The 22,272-nt window shown below is 56.0% G+C and overlaps 1 protein-coding gene across 1 annotated transcript in view; it reads right to left on the bottom strand.

Moving 5' to 3' along the window:
- The window catches only part of NPLOC4 (NPL4 homolog, ubiquitin recognition factor), a 57,796-nt gene that overhangs the window by 21,314 nt on the left and 14,210 nt on the right, over positions 1-22,272 (bottom strand). Inside the window, exons 3-11 of the mRNA XM_070060159.2 lie at positions 21,504-21,616; positions 18,852-19,028; positions 15,863-15,911; positions 15,115-15,209; positions 11,424-11,547; positions 9,710-9,889; positions 6,198-6,284; positions 5,323-5,394; positions 4,992-5,118 (exon numbers count right to left, since the gene is read on the bottom strand). Of these exons, the coding sequence (XP_069916260.1) occupies positions 4,992-5,118; positions 5,323-5,394; positions 6,198-6,284; positions 9,710-9,889; positions 11,424-11,547; positions 15,115-15,209; positions 15,863-15,911; positions 18,852-19,028; positions 21,504-21,616 (1,024 nt within the window). The remainder of the gene's footprint in view (positions 1-4,991; positions 5,119-5,322; positions 5,395-6,197; positions 6,285-9,709; positions 9,890-11,423; positions 11,548-15,114; positions 15,210-15,862; positions 15,912-18,851; positions 19,029-21,503; positions 21,617-22,272) is intronic.

The raw sequence follows: 22,272 nt of genomic DNA, 5'->3' as shown, positions 1-22,272 counted from the left end.
CATAATAAAAAGGGTCCTCTGACCACTGGGGCCCACGAAAGTCCACGTCTGTAGTTCTTAGTGCAGGTGACTCCCTCCACTTCCTGAAGGCACTTCCTGTGGTCTCAATGGTGTGTGGCACTGCCAATCGCAGTGGGCTGGAGGCGAAGACACAGGAGTCTTGCCTGGTACAGGGGAATCCCAGACAACAAGACACTGCTCTACATCCCACACGGCCTCAAACACACCAACACAGGAAACTTCTGCACATGAAGCTGAGTCTAGAATCCAACCTCTCCCACACCACCCACAGACACACACACCCAGCAGCAGCACGCACGGGGCGTCTAGGCCGCAGTGCAGAGCTGAGCAGGGAGTCCAGCTGGGCACGGCCAGGACGCAGAACCGCGTGACACCTCAGGACACCACAAGGAGGGAGGCAGCGCTCACAGCCAGCCACGTGTGCCGTGTTGTCCGTACATTCCACATGCGTGCTACCATTCTAGTTGTGTGCAGGAGAGCAGTGTCACAGCGCGCTCCAAAGGAGGCTGAGCCTGACAGCCTCATCTACTGCACCCACAACACCAGCCGATGCAGGAGGGGGCTCGCAACGGAGAGAATAAGGAGGGAACACTTTCCTCGCCGCCCCGACGCCCAGGGCTGGCACGGACCACCCTGAGCTGTGAGGTGCCATCGCCTCTGCACCCTCTTGCAGTCTCCGACGCCCTCTGCTGTCCGTGTCTCCTCTCCCGCGGTCCCCGCCCAGCAGCCTTCAGAACTCCCTCTCCAGTCCCAACACAACTCCCACACACACTGGAACCCAGCGACAATTCACAAAATAAAACCCTACAGGTAATTTGCATGTGAATCGTGTCACATTAAATAACTTGTCAAACAACTGACTTGGAGCCGGCTGTCATGGTGGGTTAAGCTGCCTCCTGCAGTTCCAGCATCCTATATGGGCACTGGTTCAAATCCTGGCTGCTCCGCTTCCAATCCAGCTCCTAACGCACCCTGGAAAGCTGTGAAAGATGATGGGAGTGCTGGGGCCCCAGCCGCCCACGTGGGACACTCAGAGGGAGCTCCTGGCTCCTGGCTTCATGCAGGCCCAGGCCCAGCCAGCCTTCACGGCCATTTGAGGAATGAACCAGCAGATAGAATTTCTACCACCCTCTCTAACTCTGCCTTTCAAATAAATAAAGCCTTCAAAAAAATTTTTTTAATTAAAAAAAGAAACACTTTGTCTCTCAATCCACAAAAAGTACTTTCTTCTCAAGAAGACATTGCCTATCAATCCAAATGGATCTTATACTAGGAAGGACAAGTTGAACAAAATATAGCAAACAATAAAAATTCGTGGGGGCCCAGTGCTGTGGCACAGTGGATAAAGCCACCACCTGAGAGCGCTGGTATCCCAGGTGGGTGCCGGTTTGGGTCCCGCCTGCACCCTCTGATCCAGCTCCTTGCTAATGCACCTAAGAAAGCAGTTGAAGATGGTCCAAGGACAGGGGTCCCTGCTACCCACGTGGTAGACCTGGAACAAGCTCCTGGTTCCTGGCTTCAGCCTGGCTCATTACGGCCTTCTGGGAAGCGAACCAGAAAATGGAAGACCTCTCTCTCTCTCTCTCTCCTCCTCCTCCTCCTCCTCCTCCTCCTCCTCCCTCTCTGCAACACTTTCAAATAAAATAAATAAATCTTAAAAAAAAAAAAGACAGAAAATTCTGGCATTGTGGGCAGTCACCTGAGCCAGTGATTAAGTCACCGAGGGGGACACCTCCACCTCAGCAGAGCGTGGGGCTGTGCGTCTCTGCTCTGCTTCTGACCAAGCTTCCTGCTAATGCACAGCTCCAGTGTCTGGCCCTGCCCCCCAGGTGGGAAACCCAGATGGAGCATCAGGCTGCTGCCTTCAACCTGGCCCAGCCCTGGACACCGCAGCCATTTAGGGAGTGAACCAGCTGACGGAAGATCTCTCTCCCTCTCCTCTATTATTTTTAAACATACATATATATATATACATATTGACAGGTAGAGTTAGACAGAGAGAGACAGAAAGGTCTTCCTTTTTCCGCTGGTTCACCCCCTAAATGGTCATCACAGCGGCGCGCTGTGCCGATCTGCAGCCAGGAGCCAGGTGCTTCTCCTGGTCTCCCATGGGGTGCAGGGCCCAAGCACCTGGGCCATCCTCCACTGCACTCCAGGGCCACAGCAGAGAGCTGGCCTGGAAGAGGGGCGACCGGGACACAATCCGGCGCCCCAACCAGGACTAGAACCCGGGGCTGCAGGCGGAGGATTAGCCTAGTGAGCCGCGGCGCCAGCCTTAAACTGATTTTTAAAGATTAATTAATTTATTTGAAAGGCAGAGTTACAGAGAGTGAGGGAGAGACAGAAAGAAGGAGATCTTCCATTCACTGGTTCTCTTCTCAAATGGCCACAACTGGAGCTGGGCTGGTCTGAAGCCAGCAGCCAGGAGCTTCATCAGGACCTCCCACGTGGGTGCCCAGGTGGGATGCTGGCACTGTAGGCGGTAGTCTTACCCACTACGCCAACGCTGGCCCCTCCAGTGTTCAAATATATAAAAAATAAGTCTTGGGATCAGCATTGTGGTGTACTGGGTAAAGCCGCCACCTGCAATCGCGACATCCCATATGGGTGCTTGTTCAAGACCCGGCTGCTCCACTTCTGATCCAGCTCCTTGCTAATGCACCCGGGAAAGCAGCAGAGGATGGCCCAAGTCCTTGGGCCCCTGCACAGGCATGGGAGACCCGGAAGAAGCTCCTGGCTCTGAATCAGGTCAGCTCTGGCCGTTGTGATCATTTGGGGGCATGAACTAGTGGAAGGAAGACCTCCTTCTGTCTCTCCCTGTCTCAACTTTCAAATAAATTAATAAAACTTAAAAATACAAAAAAATAAAGGAATTGGGGCCAGCACTGTAGTGGCATAGGATAAGCCACCCTTTTTAATGGCCATACCAGGGTGCCAGTTCATGTCCTGCCTCCTCTGCTTCCATTCCACCTTCCTGTTAATGTGCCCAGGAGACAGCAAATCATGGCCCAAGTATCTGAGGTCCCTGCGGTCCATGAGGGAGATCTGGATGGAGTTCCTGACTCCTGGCTTCAGCCTGGCCACGCTCTGACATTTGCGCTCTTTGGGGAATGAATTGGTGGTCTCTGTCACTCTGCCTTTCTTTTTTTTTTTTTTTGATAGGCAGAGTGGACAGTGAGAGAGAGAGACAGAGAGAAAGGTCTTCCTTTTGCCGTTGGTTCACCCTCCAATGGCCGCCGCGGCCGGCGCGCTGCGGCCGGCACACCGCGCTGATCCGATGGCAGGAGCCAGGTACTTCTCCTGGTCTCCCATGGGGTGCAGGGCCCAAGGACCTGGGCCATCCTCCACTGCACTCCCTGGCCACAGCAGAGGGCTGGCCTGGAAGAGGGGCAACCGGGACAGAATCCGGCGCCCCGACCGGGACTAGAACCTGGTGTGCCGGCAACGCTAGGCGGAGGATTAGCCTAGTGAGCCGCGGCGCCGGCCCACTCTGCCTTTCAAATAAATAAAATGTCTTTTAAAAAATAAATTATGTGGGGCCAGCGCTGTGACATAGCGGGTAAAGCAACCACCTGCAGTGCCAGCATCCCATTTGGGCGCCAGTTTGAGACCTGGCTGCTCCACTTCCGATCCAGCTCTCTGCTATGGCCTGGGAAAGCAGAAGAAGATGGCCCAAGTCCTTGGGCTCCTGCACCTGTTTGGGAGACCTGGAAGAAGCTCCTGGCTCCTGGCTTCGGACTGGTGCAGCTCCACCTGTTGCAGCCAATTGGAGAGTGAACCAGCGAGTGGAAGACCTACCTCTCTCTCTCTCTGCCTCTGCTTCTCTGTCTGTGTAACTCTGACTTTCAAGTAAAATAAAGAAATCTTTTTAAATATATATATACACACACATAAACACATTACGCACCAGTAAAGCCCTCTTCTTCTGCACAGGTATTAGGGCTCCTCTGGAGAAGGGCACAGGCAGCCCCTGAGTTTAGACCCAAATCTCCAGAGTGAAGCTGGCCTGTGGTGCAAGCCCTGGGCTAGGGAGGGGTTGCTGAGGAGTCCACAGTTTTCACACAAAAGGAAAGGAGGGGTCCCTGTCTCAAAGGCCCATTGAGAAAACCCCAGGGCAGGCACTGGGGCACAGCTGACGGAGCCAAATCTGTATCTCAGAGACCTGTTCACGCCACCTCTGCGTCCAGCCCACCCCCGCTGGTGCGCACTCCGGGACACAGCAGGTGACAGCAGGTGATGGCTCACCCACCTGGGCCCCGCCACCCACGTGGGAGACCCAGGAGACGTCCCCACCCGGCGCTGCCTGGCCTAGCCCTGCCGTGGCAGGCATTTTAGCAGGGAACCAGCGGATGAGGCAGCTCTGTCCTCTGCTTTTCTAATGATTTAAAAATAAATAGTTTAATAACCACAAAAATCTATAACTAAGTCAGAATGGAAAGCCCCTGGAAAGAGCAACACAATATACGGAGCAGGTGCGACATCCACGGTGTGCTGTGCCCGTGTACACCTGTAGCCACGGTGCGCTGTGTTCCATGTACACCTGTAGCCACGGTGCACTGTGCCCCGTGTATACCTGTAGCCACAGTGCGCTGTGCCCCGTGTACACCTGTAGCCACGGTACGCTGTGTCCCGTGTACACCTGTAGCCACGGTGCGCTGTGTCCCGTGTACACCTGTAGCCACGGTACGCTATGCCCTGTGTACACCTGTAGCCACGGTACGCTGTGCCCCGTGTACACCTATAGCCACAGTACACTATGCCCCGTGTACACCTGTAGCCACGGTGCGCTGTGTTCCATGTACACCTGTAGCCACGGTGCACTGTGCCCCGTGTATACCTGTAGCCACGGTGCGCTGTGCCCCGTGTACACCTGTAGCCACGGTGCGCTGTGTCCCGTGTACACCTGTAGCCACGGTGCGCTGTGCCCCATGTACACCTGTAGCCACGGTACGCTGTGGCCCCGTGTATACCTGTAGCCACCGCAGTGACAAACTTGGATCCGAAGTGTCCGTCTGGAGAGAGGCGGCATATGTTGGGATGCTTGTTCTGGAAATCGCCCGCGGTGATGCACTCCTCAGAGCTCAGGAAGTAGGTGTCCTGACAGAGACACAGCCTGTCAGGAGGCGCCGAGACGCCGGGCAGCCCCCACAGGACGGTCTGGGAAAACACTCGTGTTGGGGGGGCCGGCTTGCTCACAGGGCAGAGCCCCCGTGTGCCAAGACCTGTCAGGACAGCCCTGAAGGCTCTGCAGAGCAGCTGTGCAGACCGGAGGGTGCGGCTGACGCCACGGCCCCACCTCACCTTATTTCGACTGTACCGGACCGTGCCTTTCCGGGTATCTTCTGAGACAAGGTCTGTAAATATCCAGCCGACCTTAAGGAAAAAGGGAAACAACTCTTTAACGTCTCCCTAAACAAATGACCACGCCTTCTGGCTTCTGCCCACGGCTCGGGAAGAGCAGTCTCAGTCACACTCCTGGGGACCACGGCGCGGTCGCTGCCCACCCCGGCTGTGCCGGTGGACCGCCGCTGAGCATAAGCGGCCCGGCTCGGCTCTGGGCCAGCACTGTGCTGATGCAGGAGCCATGCGGGAAGTTACTCCAGAGGTAGACAAGTAAGCAGGTAAGGTGAGAGGCCAGGTCTCCCAGCCAGGACAGAGAGATGCCGAGAGGCGCCTGGGGATCTAATGAGGCCTCAGCAGCTGCCTGAGCTCCAGAACAGGGCTGGCAGGGAGCGAGGAGCGAGGTCTCCACCCCGGGGACAGCGGAAGCCGGGCCCAGCGCTCAGGGCAGGGTCTGGCGCAGCTCCCCCGGCTCATCGTGACAGAGCCTGTGCGCTCTGTGATGCTGACTCGGGAGCCGGCCCACCAGGCTCAGCTGCCCACGGCCCCCACCCGCTGCTGATTCCTCCCCCAGCATGCACTGTCCACAGAGAGCGTGACTGGCACGCTGGAATGCAACAGCTCCTGAACTGCTACAATTTTATTTTTTTGCCTGGGGAAATACTCTCATTTTACTCTAAGTCAGAGAAACCCAGAAGCCATTGGTGCCCAATAAACACCAACAAGGATTGAGAACATGGAGCCTGCACTGCACCTGTGCTGTGAGCGGGCCCCTCCCGGGCCTGCCCAGCTCAGAGCCCGGCCCAGGCCGCCTGGCCAGCCGTGCGTCTCAGTACCTTCCTCAGGCCAAGCTTGGCAGCAATTTCATCAACCACGTCTGCCTTTGGGTCTTCAAGAAGCTCCAAGCTGTTCTGTGTCCCGATCTGTCAGGAATGAAAGGGAGAAGATGGCTCAGAGACCCGGGGGTGAGGGGTCGCTGAAGGGGACTCAGGGCCACGGACGACACAACCACGCGCCCTCCGGCACAGCCCTCCCTGGGCTGCCATGTGCTCGCAGTCACGGCGCGGCCGCGTGGCCGCCCTCAGGAGGACGCCGTCGACCTTGGAGGGAGGCTTCCTTCTCTGGAGGATGGAGTTATTTTCAGAACTCGGAGCAGGCAGCTTTACTGCACACAGGTTTGGCTAAAGACCCAGGATGAAGCTGAAAGGTAACATCCATTTCTGGAAAAGCGCCACGGGAAGACCCACAGGCCACTCCCGCAGGGACAGTGCTTGGCTTCCCAGCCGAATCCCTGAGTCTGCATCCCAAAGAGGGCCAGCGCACACACCCCAAGAAAGGTGACAGCGTCTAAAAGGTCGCAGCACCTGGCGAGGTGTGGGATGCCCACCACCCTCTCTCCGAGCGCCAGGTTCAAATCCAGGCCCCTCCATTCTTCCAATTCTGCTTCCTGCTAAGGCACCTGGGAGGCAGTGGACAGTGGAGTGCCTGCCCACCCATGCAGGAGGCCCGGAGGGGGTTACTGGCTCCTGGTTTGACCTGGCCCAGCCACAGCTATAGCAGGTAAAAGATCTCTCTCTCCCTCTCTGCCACTATGCATTTCAAATACATAAATTTTTAAAACAAAAATCTTAATAAAATCAGCAACCTGTTTGCCAGGAGGTACAGCACCTAGCTCAGGGCACTTCAGGAGCTGACCATGCTGGCTCACAGGCGGCCTAAACCAACCCCGGAAATCAGCTTCTTGGAGTGCACAAAGCTGGCCAAAACCTTTAATCTTCACTTAAATGCAGCTCACAGGAAATTAGCAAGTATCATTTTGGGGCTGGCGCTGTGGCATAGCGGGTAAAGCAACCACCTGCAGTGCCAGCATCCCATTTGGGCGCCAATTCAAGTCCCAACTTCCAATCCAGCTCTCTGCTGTGGCCCGGGAAAGCAGTGGAAGATGGCCCAGGTCCTTGGACCTCTGCCCTCGTGTGGGAGACCTGGAAGAAGCTCCTGGCTCCTGGCTTCGGATCAGTGCAGCTCCAGCCATTATGGCCATCTGGGAAGTGGACCAGCAGATAGAAGACCTCTCTCTCTGTCTCTGACTCTAACTCTGCCTTTCAAATAAACAAACAAATCTCAAAAAAAAAAAAAAAAAAAAAAAATAGGGACTGGCACTGTGGCATAGCAGGTAAAGCCGCTGCCTGCAGTGTCGGCATCCTATAAGGGTGCTGGTTCAAGTCCTGGCTGCTCCACTTCTGATCCAGCTCTCTGCTGATGGTCTGGGATAGCAGTAGAAGACGATCCAAGTCCTAGGGCCCCTGCACCCACATGGAAGACCAAGAAGAAACTCCTGGCTCCTGGCTTTGGATCGGCGCAGCTCCAGTCAATGCAGCCAACTGGGGAGCGAACCAAAGGATGGAAGCCCCCCACTCACTCTGTCTCTCCCTCTCTCTCTGTGTAACTCCGATTTTCAAGTAAATCTTTAAAAATAAAAAAAGAAATAAAAATTAAAAAGAAATAGGCTAGTCCCAGGGTGATATGCAGAACACAGTGGCAGCTAAAGAGCAGGTGCCAAGGAAGAAGGGGACCAGGGTGACCTCTACATGTAATGCGCACACTCGAAACTGAACCTTAGCGGCCAGCGCTATGGCACAGGGAGCCAGCCGCTGCTGGCAGAGCTGGCGCGCTGAGTCGAGTGCCAGTTGCAGCTCTGCCTGCACTGCTGGTGACCCAGCTCCCTGCTCCGGCGCCTGGGGGAGCAGCAGAGGATGAGAAAAGGACCTGGGTCCCTGCGCCCCACGTGGAGACCTGCATGGGGTGTCCAGCTCCAGGTTTTGGCCTGGACTGGCCCTGGCGCTGCAGTCATTTGCGGAGTGAACCAGCAGATAGATTTATTTTTCTCTCTCTCCCTTCCTCTGCCTTTTAAATACACAATTTTTTTTAAAATCCAAACTTTAGAAGTTAAAACAAGCTTTTAAAAGTGAAGGTTGTCTGGGGCCAACACTGTGGCGCAGCAGGTTAACGCCTTGCCCTGAAGCACTGGCATCTCATGTGGGCACCGGTTCTAGTCCCGGCTGCTCCACTTACGATCCAGCTCTCTGCTGTGGCCTGGGAAAGCAGAAGATGACCCAAGTCCTTGAGACCTGGAAGAGGTTCCTGACTCCTGGCTTCGGATTGGCACAGTTCCGGCCATTGTGGCCATCTGGAGAGTGAACCAGTGGATGGAAGACCTCTCTCTGTCTCTACCTCTCTTTGTAACTCTGTCTTTCAAATAAATAAAATAAATCTTAAATAAATAAATAAACGAATGAGTAAGTAGTGAAGGCTGTCTGCAGAGGAGGGAAGGGAACAGGCGAAAGGGGAGATACCCGGCTTGCAGCTGCCTCTCGACTTGGGAGATTCCTCTCTAGCATTTACAAAATGCTTCCGACATAGAGCAGACACCCTCCGTCCACCCACTCCCAAGATCCAGCCATCCCTCACGTCACCACCACGAGAACCAGACAGAAGCACTTTCCTAAATAATTCATCACATGCATCACTCACTCAGACTCAGTGTTTGTTTACAGAGTTTGTGCTTTCGCAGTAAAGTTTATATAAAGAAGCATAACACATAAATATTTTACATTAATACAAGACAAGTTAAAATGCATACATATGCATATACGGGTACTTTCAAAAGTTCATGGAAAATCAAACTAAAAGATAGGTTTATTTTGGCATGAAAAAATTTAAGTCTATGCAATTTTTTCATAATATATATTTCCCATGAGCTTTTTTAAGGCCCCATCCGTATCCACCAATCCTCCAAAAGTACAGTGAGCCCTGCAGAGAGGAGCCCCACCAGCTTCCAAGCGGGCAGCAGCCATGCGCCACATGCGCCACGTGGGCTGCGCCCTCCCGACCCCGCGAGGCTCTCCTGACTGCTCTCGCTCCTGTTCAGCTGCCCTGGCAGCGTTCTGGCTCTGGGACGGTGTGTGCGCGGCCCAGCATCAGCAGCACTAGAGTCTGTGAGGCTCACGCAGACATTCCCCCAGTCCTGGGAGAGCTGCTGTCACTCGGGTGACAGGAGACGAATTACAAGAGCTGTAGCAACTGTGTGACGTTTCAGGGCCACCAACAACCCCAGAACGCAGATGGCACGTTGGGTAGAAACAGCCCATCGATACCTGCCCAACGTGCTTGAGCTGAGAAAGCCCCCGGCTGTGACAGGACACCACACAGAAGCGTCCAGGGGCTGGGACCCTCCTCTCCAGTCACTCACAGGTAAACACTGCATGGCACGTGCAGAGCCAGCGAGGCAAACGCCGTCTGAGAAGGGCGTCCCACCCAGACAAACCCCAGCCCCGTGACCCTGGTCTACCTGAGGAGGCTCATAGATGGCAGCCACTTCCGCCCTGATGCCGAGGGGAATGTCCTTGTGCTCCGTGTACCGGCCGTACAAGTACCCAAAGTGCTGGTTCCCGGTCTTTCTCCAGAAGTCCAGAAAGCGGTCGGCAACAGTGTGATTCTCAAACATGATGTTGTCCACGTGCCTGTACTTCTGCGGAGGGAGGACAGCGGGCTGAGAGGACAGTGACTCACGTCCCCCCAGCTCGTCAAGACACCGCGACAGGACAGAACTCCAGATGCAAGAACCTGCTCCATCCTTTCGACGGCTGCAGAGTCCAGAGGGCAGTGTGGGGAGGGGCAGGTTGGCTCAATCATACGCATAAATTCAAATTACTCTCACAGGCCAGGCATTTGGCACAGCGGTTAGGATGCCAGCTGGGACATCCCACACCCACATGGGAACAGCTCTGCTCATTCCAGCTCCCTGCTGATACACGCCCCGGGAAGGAGCAGGCACTACGTCAAGAACGTGGTCTCTGCCACCCATGGGGAAGACCTAGACTGAGTCCCGGGCTGCGGGCTTCGCTTCGGCCCAGCTGTGGCTGTGGTGGGGCTTCTGGGGAGTGTACCGGCCGACAAGATCCCTCCCTGCTTTTTGAATAAATAAAAATAAATTCAGATGTAAAAGTCAACAGTAACTCTCCATGATTTTACCTAAATGCAGGTTCCCACAACCTCTAAGCAATGCACAAGGTACTATTCTATCTTTTTTAAAAAGCACCTCTTGGGGCCAAGTGCTGTGGCTCTGCAGGCTAAGCCGCAACCTACAGCACCAGTATCCCACACAGGCGCCTGCTCACGCCCTGGATGCCCGACTTCTGAGCTAAAGCAACGGAGACGGCCAAACACTCGGGGCCCTGCACACACGTGGTGAGGTTCCTGGCTTCAGCCCGGCCCAGCCCGGCCGGTGCAGCCATTTCAAGGAGTGAACCAGCAAACCCAAGATCTCTTTTTCTCTGTCTCTCCTTCTCTCTCTGTAACTCTGCCTTTGAAATAGTTAATAATGTTAAGCACTGTATTTTTTAAAGGAAGCAGACAGAGAAAGAGCTCCCACCAGCTGGCTCCAAACGCCTGCAACAGCCCCCGCCGGGCCAGTCATCGCCTGCGGCTTCCCAGGGCGATGTCCCCAGGAAGCAGGCTCCCACCTAGGACGAGAGTCAGATGCCTGCCCCTAGGTGGCTCTCAAACACTGAGGCACAGAGGAAGAGAGCTCAGTTCCCATCAAAGCCAAGGCAGCCATGGAATTCTCTCTGAGGAGAGACAGGCCAGAGGCGAGACAGGCGGCAGCAAGGATGTGGCCGGCGACCCACGCTCAAACAGCACAGCAACCAGGGCAGACAGGGCCAGAAGGGCCTCCAGCCACGCCAGGCCCGTCTCAGCCCAGCGTGCAGAGACACGGCTTCTCAGAGGGCCAGTCCCCATCACGGCACATCTGAAGCGGTCACCAAGAAACTGCTGCCTTCACGCACACCACAAGTGAGGGCCCCTCCACCCCTGCCAGCTGCCAATCTCACAGACTTTTGTCTCCAGCACGCAACTTCCACACACGGTGAAGCCAGGGACCAAACCATCCAAGACTGCCACCCACAGCACCCACTCTCCCAGGAAGCAGTCTTCTGGAACTCTCCGCGGCGCGGCCATGAGAGCAAATCTGACAGAACTAGACAGACACAGGGCAGTCTCACCTGTCTGTTCAGCGTGATGGCGCTTGGCTGGCACTTGGTACAGATGCCGTTGGGCCACGGCAGGTGCCCCTCACAGCCCGACTTAATCTTGCAGCTGATGTTCTCCAAGGCAACAAATTTTCCCCTGCGAAGTGGAAGCCACTCAATGAGACACGTCATGAGGGAAAGTTCGGCAAAGGACTAGAAAGCATCTGTCACAGCTCACACGTCCTCGACAACACTGTGAGGAGCTGGGCACATGGCAGGCAGCAGCACGGACGATGCAGCAAAGCCGAGCTCACCCAGAACCAGCCCACGTCCCTAGTGTGAGCGCTCACCCAGAACCCAGCCCACGTCCCTAAGGGTGAGTGTTTACCCAGAACCCAGCCCACGTCCCTAGTGTGAGCGCTCACCCAGAACCCAGCCCACGTCCCTAGTGTGAGCGCTCACCCAGAACCAGCCCACGTCCCTAGTGTGAGCGCTCACCCAGAACCCAGCCCACGTCCCTAAGGTGAGCGTTTACCCAGAACCAGCCCACGTCCCTAAGGTGAGCGTTTACCCAGAACCCAGCCCACGTCCCTAAGGTGAGCGTTTACCCAGAACCAGCCCACGTCCCTAAGGTGAGCGTTTACCCAGAACCAGCCCACGTCCCTAAGGTGAGCGTTTACCCAGAACCCAGCCCACGTCCCTAAGGTGAGCGTTTACCCAGAACCAGCCCACGTCCCTAAGGTGAGCGTTTACCCAGAACCAGCCCACGTCCCTAAGGTGAGCGTTTACCCAGAACCAGCCCACGTCCCTAAGGTGAGCGTTTACCCAGAACCAGCCCACGTCCCTAGTGTGAGCGCTCACCCAGAACCAGCCCACGTCCCTAGTGTGAGCGCTCACCCAGAACCCAGCCCACGTCCCTAAGGTGAGCGTTTACCCAGAACCAGCCCACGTCCCTAAGGTGAGCGTTTACCCAGAACCCAGCCCACGTCCCTAAGGTGAGCGTTTACCCAGAACCAGCCCACGTCCCTAAGGTGAGCGTTTACCCAGAACCAGCCCACGTCCCTAAGGTGAGCGTTTACCCAGAACCCAGCCCACGTCCCTAAGGTGAGCGTTTACCCAGAACCAGCCCACGTCCCTAAGGTGAGCGTTTACCCAGAACCAGCCCACGTCCCTAAGGTGAGCGTTTACCCAGAACCCAGCCCACGTCCCTAAGGTGAGCGTTTACCCAGAACCAGCCCACGTCCCTAAGGTGAGCGTTTACCCAGAACCAGCCCACGTCCCTAAGGTGAGCGTTTACCCAGAACCAGCCCACGTCCCTAAGGTGAGCGTTTACCCAGAACCAGCCCACGTCCCTAGTGTGAGTGCTCACCCAGAACCAGCCCACGTCCCTAAGGTGAGTGTTTACCCGTACAACAGCACCTTCTCGTCCCCATCCTAACCAACTGCGGGGAGGTTTTCCCGAGTACTGCTGAGTATTACTCATCTAACCCACGCTCCAGAGGGGAAACATGGCTCTTTAAGCTTCTTAATCTACCTGAACTCTCCTTTTATTTGTCTTATTACTTGCTCATCTCTAAAAACCACTTATCAGAAGAAAATCTATGCAGGCTACATAGCAAAGATACCTGCACTCTGCTTTCCACTACAGTAAAAACTGCTATTAGAGACCATAAAAAATAAAAGACCAAAAAACAAAAAACAAGACTGTGAAAGAGGTAGTCCTAGGGGCTGGCGCTGTGCTGCAGCGGGTTAATGCCCTGGCCTGCAGTGCCGTCATCTCATATGGGCAGCGGTTCAACATCCAGCTGCTCCACTTCTGACCCAGCTCTCTGCTGTGGCCTGGGAAAGCAGTGGAAGATGGTCCAAGTCCTTGGGCCCTGCACCCACGTGGGAGACCCGGAAGAAGCTCCTGGCTCCTGGCTTCAGGTTGGCACAGCTCCAGCCATTGCAGCCAACTGGGGAGTAAACCAGCGGATGGAAGACCTCTCTCTCTCTCCCTCTCTCTGCCTCTCCTCTCTCTGTGTAAGTATTTCGAATAAATAAATAAATCTTTAAAAAAAAAAAAGAGGCTGGCGCCACGGCTCACTAGGCTAATCCTCCGCCTTGCGGCGCCGGCACACCGGGTTCTAGTCCCGGTCGGGGCACCGGATTCTGTCCCGGTTGCCCCTCTTCCAGGCCAGCTCTCTGCTGTGGCCAGGGAGTGCAGTGGAGGATGGCCCAAGTGCTTGGGCCCTGCACCCCATGGGAGCCCAGGAGAAGCACCTGGCTCCTGGCTTCAGATCAGCGTGGTGCGCCAGCCGCAGAGCACCGGCCACGGCGGCCATTGGAGGGTGAACCAACGACAAAAGGAGGACCTTTTTCTCTGTCTCTCTCTCTCACTGTCCACTCTGCCTATCAAAAAAAAAAAAAAAGAAAGAAAGAAAGAAAGAAAGAAAGAAAGAAAGAAAGAAAGAGAAAAAGAAAAAGAAAAAGAAAAAGAAAAGAGGCAGTCCTGGACCCTCTGAGCTTGGGATGAATCTACAAGCTACAGGTGACTTCAGTTTCCTCATTCACAAAATTGTCCAACAATTCCATTTTCTTTTCTTTCTAGCTTTCCTGAGGTAGAACTGACAAATTAAGAACTGTATACAGCTAAGGTGCACAGTGTGATTTCTGTTTTCAAGTGAAAATTGCGCACACTGGGGCCAGCACTGTGCAGCAGCATCCCGGCTGCTCCACTCTGACCCAGCTCCCTGCCAATGCGCCTGGGGAGCAGTGGAGGACGCCCTGAGTGCTCGGGCCCTGCATCCACGCGGGAGACCCAGAAGCTCCTAGGGCCAGGCTTCGGCCTAGCCCAGCCCCAGCCGTTGCAGTCAACTGGGGAGCAAACCAGCAATGGAAGATGTCTCTGTCTCTCCCTCTAACTCTGACTTATAAATAGATAAATCTTCTTAAAAATGGTATGTGCTCATGGTATGCGAGCCACGGAACAGTCACGTGGAGCGCTCCCGTGCCCAGGAGCTCCCGTGCGCCTGCTCTTCACGTTCTGGGGGAGCCTGTGTGGTCGCACACTGGCGCCACGGCAGCCGGCGCCACCACCCTGGCCGCCCCGCCTGTCAGGGCCATTGGCAGGCGTGCCGGAGCCTCTGCCTCCTGTCCTCAACTGACCCAGGGTTCTCCTGCACAGCCAGGCTCCAGGCACTCTCCAGCCCAGGGGCTCGCCGCTGCCCCGGAACGTGTGAGTCTCTCCTGCTGCTAGAAAGCTGTGCGGGTGTCCGAGGGCTGGAGGAAGCCCACCAGGCGAGGACGAAACACTGCTGCCGAGGCTCGGCCTGCGCCCCTCGCGGGCACCGACAGACTCTGAGAGACTGAATCCGCCTCTTCCCGGAGCCTCAGATGGGTGTGCCGGGCACACCAGCGCAGCGTCAGCGCAGCGTCGCTGGCAGCCACAGGTGCAGCACTGCTGTGGCAATCAAGCCGGGAGGCCGACGGGGCTGGGACAGCTGGGCTGAGCGCGTCCTGCGACAGCGTTTCTCTCGCTGACGCCACACGCGGGAGTCAGCGCAGCCCCAACGCCAGCCGGGCGCCCGCCGGACGCTCTGACCATGCTGAGGTGCGGCAGGGCGTCTGTCTCAGTCTCGACCCAGCCACGTCTTCTCCTGCAAAGCGGCAAACTTCACTCTGAGCTCCACCCTCTCACGCACCGCCCAGGCCACCAGCGACACGGACGCCGCAGGCTGCTTACTTGTCGGCCCCTCCAGTCAGCTTCCGGATGTACGCGTGGAAGGACATGTGCTTCACGGGAGGCTCCAGGTGGTTCAGGTAGTCCTCGTCGAAAGGCTGCAAAACACACACGGTCAGAGACAGCAGTCCCCCGCCCGCGGGGACACAGGGTGGGGAGGGCCCGCAGGACCGGCCCTGGGAGCCAGGCAACCCGCGAGGCAGCGTGCAAAAGGACAGGGAGGGAAACGGGTGCTGGCTTCTCACTTATTCTAGGTCAGGCCACATCTTCCTTTGTGCACCAGTTACCTTTCCAAGACTAAAAGGAATCTCTACTGAACAAGCACCCGAAGTTAAATAAGCTTCGGGAAAACTATACAAAACACCAAGTCAAGGACGAAGCAAGAGAAGCCTCATGGGGAGAACCACGCCGCCTTGGCGCTGCCGCACACCCGGCATTAACCGTCACCAGCCAGCACTACTGCAGTAGCTCCGTCTCACCAGGACAAGCCAGAGAGGCGGCGACAGGCAGAGCAATGACCAGTGCACACGCCCATGGGCCCGCTGTCCTTTATCAAGACAGCACAAAGACTTCAGCCACTTACAATCCACCCCCCATAAGTAGGGCCTCAGCCTCCTCGGGCAGCCTGAACCCCTGGGAATACAAGGCCCAGGGCAGTAAACAGCTAAGTTCTTTTCTCCACCAGGACCCGGCGCGGGGACTCGGGGCGCGAGACGACTCTGCCCGCCCGCCCCGCGCTGCGCAGACTCACCTCCAGGGGGACACAGTGCACACACTTCCCCAGGGGGCCGTGGCGGCACCTGACAAGGGCAGGAGAGAGTGGTGATGAGGAAGTGGACATGAGCTCACACTCAGCACAGGCCTCCCTGGCCCGCAGGCATGTGGATGAGCATTTTTAACAAGTGGTCAACACTCAATTTGATGTGCATTAGAAAAAACCGGCCAGTCCGTCAAACCTGTGTTTCACAGATATCAAATGCTGAAAATGACACGAACTACAAGAAAATGTTAACGGATTTAAGTTCAATTTAAATGAAAATGTTAAGTGAACAGGAGAGCTGGTACGTTAACAGCATAAACAAAACCCAAACTTGAGAAACACTTCACGAAGAACTTGCTCCATGAGTTTCATTTTCAGTCACAGAAACCTTGGGAACTAAGTGCACAGAGTGAAGGTGGGGGCGCAGGGGTGCTGACGGCGAGCACAGTGGAGGCAGCGTGGGATCAGGGGCCGCATCTGCAACTCTGGCTCAGACTCAGAAGTGCTGGTGCCACGTTGGGACCCCCGCAGTCCCCGTGTCACATGGTCACAGCTGCAGTGAGGCGTTTAAAAGTCAGAAACAGGCCGGCGCCGCGACTCACTAGGCTAATCCTCCGCCTGTGGTGCCGGCACACTGGGTTCTAGTCCCGGTCAGGGCACCGGATTCTGTCCCGGTTGCCCCTCTGCTAGTCCAGCTCTCTGCTGTGGCCCAGGGAGTGCAGTGGAGGATGGCCCAAGTGCTTGGGCCCTGCACCCCATGGGAGACCAGGAGAAGCACCTGGCTCCTGGCTTCAGATCAGCATGGTGGGCCGGCTGCAGCGCGCCAGCTCCAGCGGCCATTGGAGGGTGAACCAACGGCAAAGGAAGACCTTTCTCTCTGTCTCTCTCTCACTGTCCACTCTGCCTGTCAAAAAAAAAAAAAGTCAGAAACTGAGGCTGGCTCTGTGGCGTAGCAGGTAAAGCTGCTACCTGAGGTGCCGGCATTCCCTGTGGGCGCCAGTTTGTGTCCCGGATGCTCCACTTCTGACCCAGCTCTCTGCGGTGGCCTGGGAAGGCAGTGGAGGACGGCCCAAGTCCTTGGGCCCCTGCACCCTCATGGGAGACCCGGAGGAAGCTCCTGGCTCCTGGCTTCAGATCGGCTCAGCTCCAGCCATTGCAGCCATCTGGGGAGTGAACCAGCAGATGGAAGACCTCTCTCTCTCTCTACCTCTGCCTCTGCCTCTCTATAACTCTGCTTTTCAAATAAATAAATAAATAAATCTTTAAGGAAAAAAAAAGATCAAAACTGAAAAGACAACCATTGTCCAGAGAATGTCACATCACTGAGCGTCAACTCAGACATTTCTAATTGGTTTCTTTAAAAAGAACTGCAAAATAACCTAAAATAAACAAATGCACAAACACGTGAGATATCATGCAGGAGGGCTGGAGCGGTGATGCAGCAGGAAAAGCTACGAGCTGCCGTGCCGGCATCTCGCAGGGGCACCAGCTCACATCCCGGCTGCTCCACTTCCCACCCAGCTCCCTGCCAACGTGCCTGGGAGAGCAGCAGCAGAGGGCCCCAGTGCTCGGGTCCCTGAATCCATGTGGGAGACCTACAAGAACTTCCTGGCTTCGGTCTGGCCCAGCCCTGGCCTTTGAGGCCGTCTGGGGAGTGACCCAGTGGATGGAAATCTCTTTCTCTCTCTCTCAGTAACTGTGCCTTTCATTTAAATAAATAAATCTTAAAAAACAACAACAACAACAACAAAAAAAAAAAAAACAAAGACTTTTATGGGGACAGGCACCGTGGTACAGCAGGTTAAGCCTGCGTTTAGGACGTCTGCATCCTGTATCAGAGTGCCTGGGGTTGAGCCTAAGCGCCACTTCTTTTTTTTTTTTTTTTTCCTAAGATTTATTTATTTATTTGAAAGTCAAGAGTTACAGAGGAGAAGCAGGGAGAGGGAGGGGGAGGGGGAGGGGAAGAGAGAGGGAGGGAGAGAGAGAGAGGGAGGAAGGGAGCGAGGGAGGGAGGAAGAGGGGGAGAGAGGGAGAGAGGAAGAGGGGGAGAGGGGGAGAGGGGGAGAGAGGGAGAGAGAGAGGTCTTCGATCTGATGGTTCACTCCCCAGATGGCTGCAATGGCCGGAGTTGCACCGATCCGAAGCCAGGAGCCAGGAGCTTCTCTCAGGTCTCCTACGCGGGTACAGTGTGGCCCAAGGACTTGGGCCATTTTCTGCTTTCTCAGGCCACAGCACAGATCAGTTCCACTTCTGATTCAGCGGCCTGCTAAAGCACCTGGGAGGCAGCAGGTAATGACTCAAGTTCAAGCACTCGGGGTCTCTGCTACCCGTGTGGGTGACAGGTACGGAGTTCCTGGCTGCGGCTGCTACAGCCATTTGGGGAGTGACCCAAAAGGTAGAAGATGACTCTCCCTCTTCTCTCTCTCCTTCTCTGTCACTCTGCCATTCAAATAGAGAAATCGCGAGTGTGTGCGCAAGCCTGGAAAGAACGTCTGAGCGCATCAACCACAGCCACACTACCGCTCCCAAGTGAGGACCTGGACACACGCCCTGTCCCGGCCAGCGTCCGCCACGGGCACTGCGGCCCTGTCCCGGCCAGCGTCCGCCACGGGCACTGCGGCCCTGTCCCGGCCAGCGTCCGCCATGGGCACTGCGGCCCTGTCCGCCGTCCTGGGCTCCAGCCTGCAGGAGGGGCAGGGACAGGAGGACGGCATCTCTGGGGGACAGCAGGTAAACACCTGACTGAAGAAGGCCTGGTCCCCCAGACACCTGGACATCATCGGCTCTCTTAGCATTTGAAATGTCAAAACTTACTGTGTGCACAAACTGCTAAAACCTAACAAGACAACGTGAGGTGAAACACGGTCTGAAAGCAGACGGCCACACTGAAAACGCGCATCTCCTCGCCAGACCCAGCGGGCAGCGCGTGGCAGGGACCCGGGGAGCGCCACCCGTGGGCCTCAGAGCCCGGAGCACTCACAGCTGGGGGTCTCGGCTTCTGTAGATCTTGCCGTCCTGCCTGCTGAGGTACTGGTCGATCTCATCCTCCACCACGTGCGCGCTGCCCAAGGCCTTCAGCCCCAGCGTGGTGGACGTCTCCATCTCAGACGAGGGTCCAGCCAGGCTCGAGGGAAACAGGAACAACAAATCGCCGTGCCTGTTGAGACGACACGGTCAGTGCCTCCCTCGGCTCTGCAAGCCGAGCGGCAGACGGCAACTGGCACAACCAAGCCTGAGGCGAGGGGACCAGAATGCTCTGGCAGCGCCTCACTACTCTCTCGGCACTGCACAGACCAGCAGCAGGGCTCGGCACCTCAGATTCTCTCAATTCATCTCAACTGTTGAAGTTTGCTGCACACAAATTCAGTGGGGGCCGCCCCTGCTCCGCATGCTGGCTCTCCCTCCCTCCCTCTGCTCAGCCCCTCCCCTCCCAACACTGCATCTTCCTGTTCCCAGCTGCTCTCTCTCACTCACACACACCCCTGCACACACCACAGGGTGGTTACTGCCTTACAAACCAGGATTCCCAGGAGATACTGCTTTTCAACACACAACCCCTCTTGAAACCCAATTTACTGCGGGGCCACGGCAACTGCTACTTTCAGTGCCCCCCCCACCAAGGCTGCTTAATAAGCAACCGGCAGTTCCCACACTGAAGGGCGAGATCTCATCTCCCACCATGACTGACAGCAGCAACTGCCTAGGCCAGACACCCGTGCGATGCTCCCTCTGCTGGACAGCTTCCTGGAGGGTCTCCTCACACTGAGGTCAAAGACTTCTTCGGGGGTGGGGGGCGTGCTGTGGTGCAGCAGGTACAGCCCCAGCCTGCAGCACCCACATCCCTTACGGACGCCAGTTCGGGTCTCAGCTGCTCCACTTCTGATCCAGCTCCCTGCTAATGCGTCTGGAAAGGCAGTGGAAGATGGCTCAAGTGCTTGGGCCCTGCACCCACGTGGGAGACCTGGAAGAAATTCCTGGCTCCTGCTTGGCCACTGCAGCCATTTGGGTAGTGAACCAGTGGATGGAAGACCTCTCTCCCTCTCTCTCTCTCTCCACCTCTCCTCTGTAACTTCTGCCTTTCCAATAAAAGATAAATAAAAAAGACTTCTGTTTCCAGCAGTGTAGCAAATTTTTCCAAATACTGCCCACCAGATTCAATTTTAACAAATATACCTGAAAATACATTGCTGATCTCTAAAGAAAGGAAACCCCCCAAGACCCCAAACCTAGCAGTGGACCCAAAAAAACAGCAAAGGACAGGGAGCTACCCCCAGGCCAAGGCCGCAGCTAGGAAGCCGCAGCTGTGAGCTCCCTGCCCAAGAGGGCAGCTGACCTGAGGCTCGAGAGACCAGGCAGTCACGAGTGCGTGGGCAGCTGGGAAATCCACCAGCTGCCCACAGGAGCCAGGGAGCAGACCCCTGCCTCCACCTCCCGGGAAAAAGGCAGCTCTGAGACCACGGCCTTCCAGGGCCCGCTCTGCCCACACTGCGGGGGTGAAGCAGCCACTTCCAGGAAGCCCGCAGACAGCCCCAGACACGGTCATGGCCGCACAGCGCCCCTGTGTGACAATGAATGAGATGCACACTTTCTCCAGAGAAAAGCCACAAAACTTAGCAGTCCCACAACCAAATATAACCCCTTGAAAAACATCTACAAAACTAAGTATTCAGGAGAAGCAAACCACCCCAAGCAAGCATGGAGAGACAGCAATAAGCAGATGTAGACTGCCACGGGCTCAGACCGGAGATAAGCCCACACGCAGAGTATGAGGTGGACAGAACAGAAGAGCAGGCGAGCCAGCGAGAGGCGTCTGAAGGCCCGGGGGGTCCTGCAGGCAGGCATCAGGCCAAACAGCCACCAATCACACAAAGTGCGCCACTGTCTCCCCAGTGCTCACCGCGTGTCGGCACTGCGCTGCCCAGGGTAGCTTCGCCAAGACACACACCCAAACACGCGTACCCTTCACGAGAAATGGGGCTCGACGTTCACAGCCCTTTACAAACTCAACAAGACGATGAACTAAGAAGAGTGAATAGCTGAACACCACACCTGTCTGTCTTCCCCTGAGTACACCAGTTTGTGAAGCTTAAAATGACCAAACTGCCCAGACAGCCCATTCTTCTGACTGGCGGACACACAGGGCAGGCTGGCCCCAGCAGAGGGCTGCCTCACGCCTGGGGCTCTGCTGCAGCCACAGCCAGCACACCTGCGCCGGCTCCGCAGACCACCCTGTCTGCCACAGCCTCTCCAACACGGCCCTCACAGCACAAAACAGACAAAGTGACGGGAATGCACGCCACCAACCTGACGCACAAACGGTGGGGTGCTGAGAGGCCTTTGCAGGCTTTGTGGGTGGACACCTGGCCCCTCCCCAACAAACAGCCAACATGAGAGACTAGCACATGGTCACGCTCAAGGCCACTGCCCACGGAGAACCAGCTGAGTGCCAGCTCTGACTTTCTCCTAAGTGACACACTTCCCAAAGCTCCACAAAGTCCAGACTGGGGGACAGCTGAGTAGCTGGCCAGCCACACAGCCTGGCGTCTCCATCAGCTAGCAGGACCGCAGTCAGGGATGGGCAGTGAGCAGGCTCCGCAGGAAGCAGGCTGTCCCAGCTCTTCCGCGCACTTACTTGATCCTCAGCAAGCTGAGGGACTTGTTCGACGATGCCGTTATCTCTCCAGTCTTGTTTCTATTGATGTAAACTGAGAAGCCATTATTTTGGAAGCCGAATTCCTTTGCAACCTAAAATAAGCCCAAACAACAGAGGTTTAATACGGAAGCAAGCATCAGCACACCACACACACATCTTAGACCTGAGAACGAGAACACCCAGCGGAGGCCAGGGCCTCGGAGCAGCAGGACAAGCCCCCATTATCACCATGATTGTTCAAGTCCTAGCTGCTCTGCGACCTTTTAATTCTTTCTTAAAGATTTATTCATTTATTGACTTGAAAGAGTCACAGAGAGAAAGAGAATCTTCCAACCACTGGTTCGCTCTGCAGATGGCTGCAACCACCAAAGGTGGGTCAGTCTGAAGCCAGGGCGGGGAGATTCTTCCAGGTCTCCCACGCGGCTGCAAGGGCCCAACCACTTGGGCCCTCCTCTGCTGCCTTCCCAGGCACACTAACAGGGATTAGAGCTGGATTACAAGTGGAGCAGCTGAGACTTGAACTGGTGCCCGTATGGGATGCTGGCCTCACAGGAGGCAGCTGTACCCGCTGTGCCACAGTGCTGGCCCCAGGTGACCGATTCTAATCCAGCTTCCTTCTGGGAAGGCAGGAGGACATGACCAAGATGCTTGAGCCCCTACCACCCATGTGGGAGAAGTGGACAGGGTTCCTGGCTGTGGCCTGGCCCAGGCACGATTGCTGAGTCACTTGGGCGTGAACCAGCAGACA

The sequence above is a fragment of the Oryctolagus cuniculus genome, chromosome 17 (genome assembly GCF_051225735.1).
Source record: "Oryctolagus cuniculus isolate XC-2025 breed Fujian yellow rabbit chromosome 17, ASM5122573v1, whole genome shotgun sequence".
NCBI lineage: Eukaryota > Metazoa > Chordata > Mammalia > Lagomorpha > Leporidae > Oryctolagus > Oryctolagus cuniculus.
This window is presented reverse-complemented; position numbering and strand designations above follow the sequence as displayed.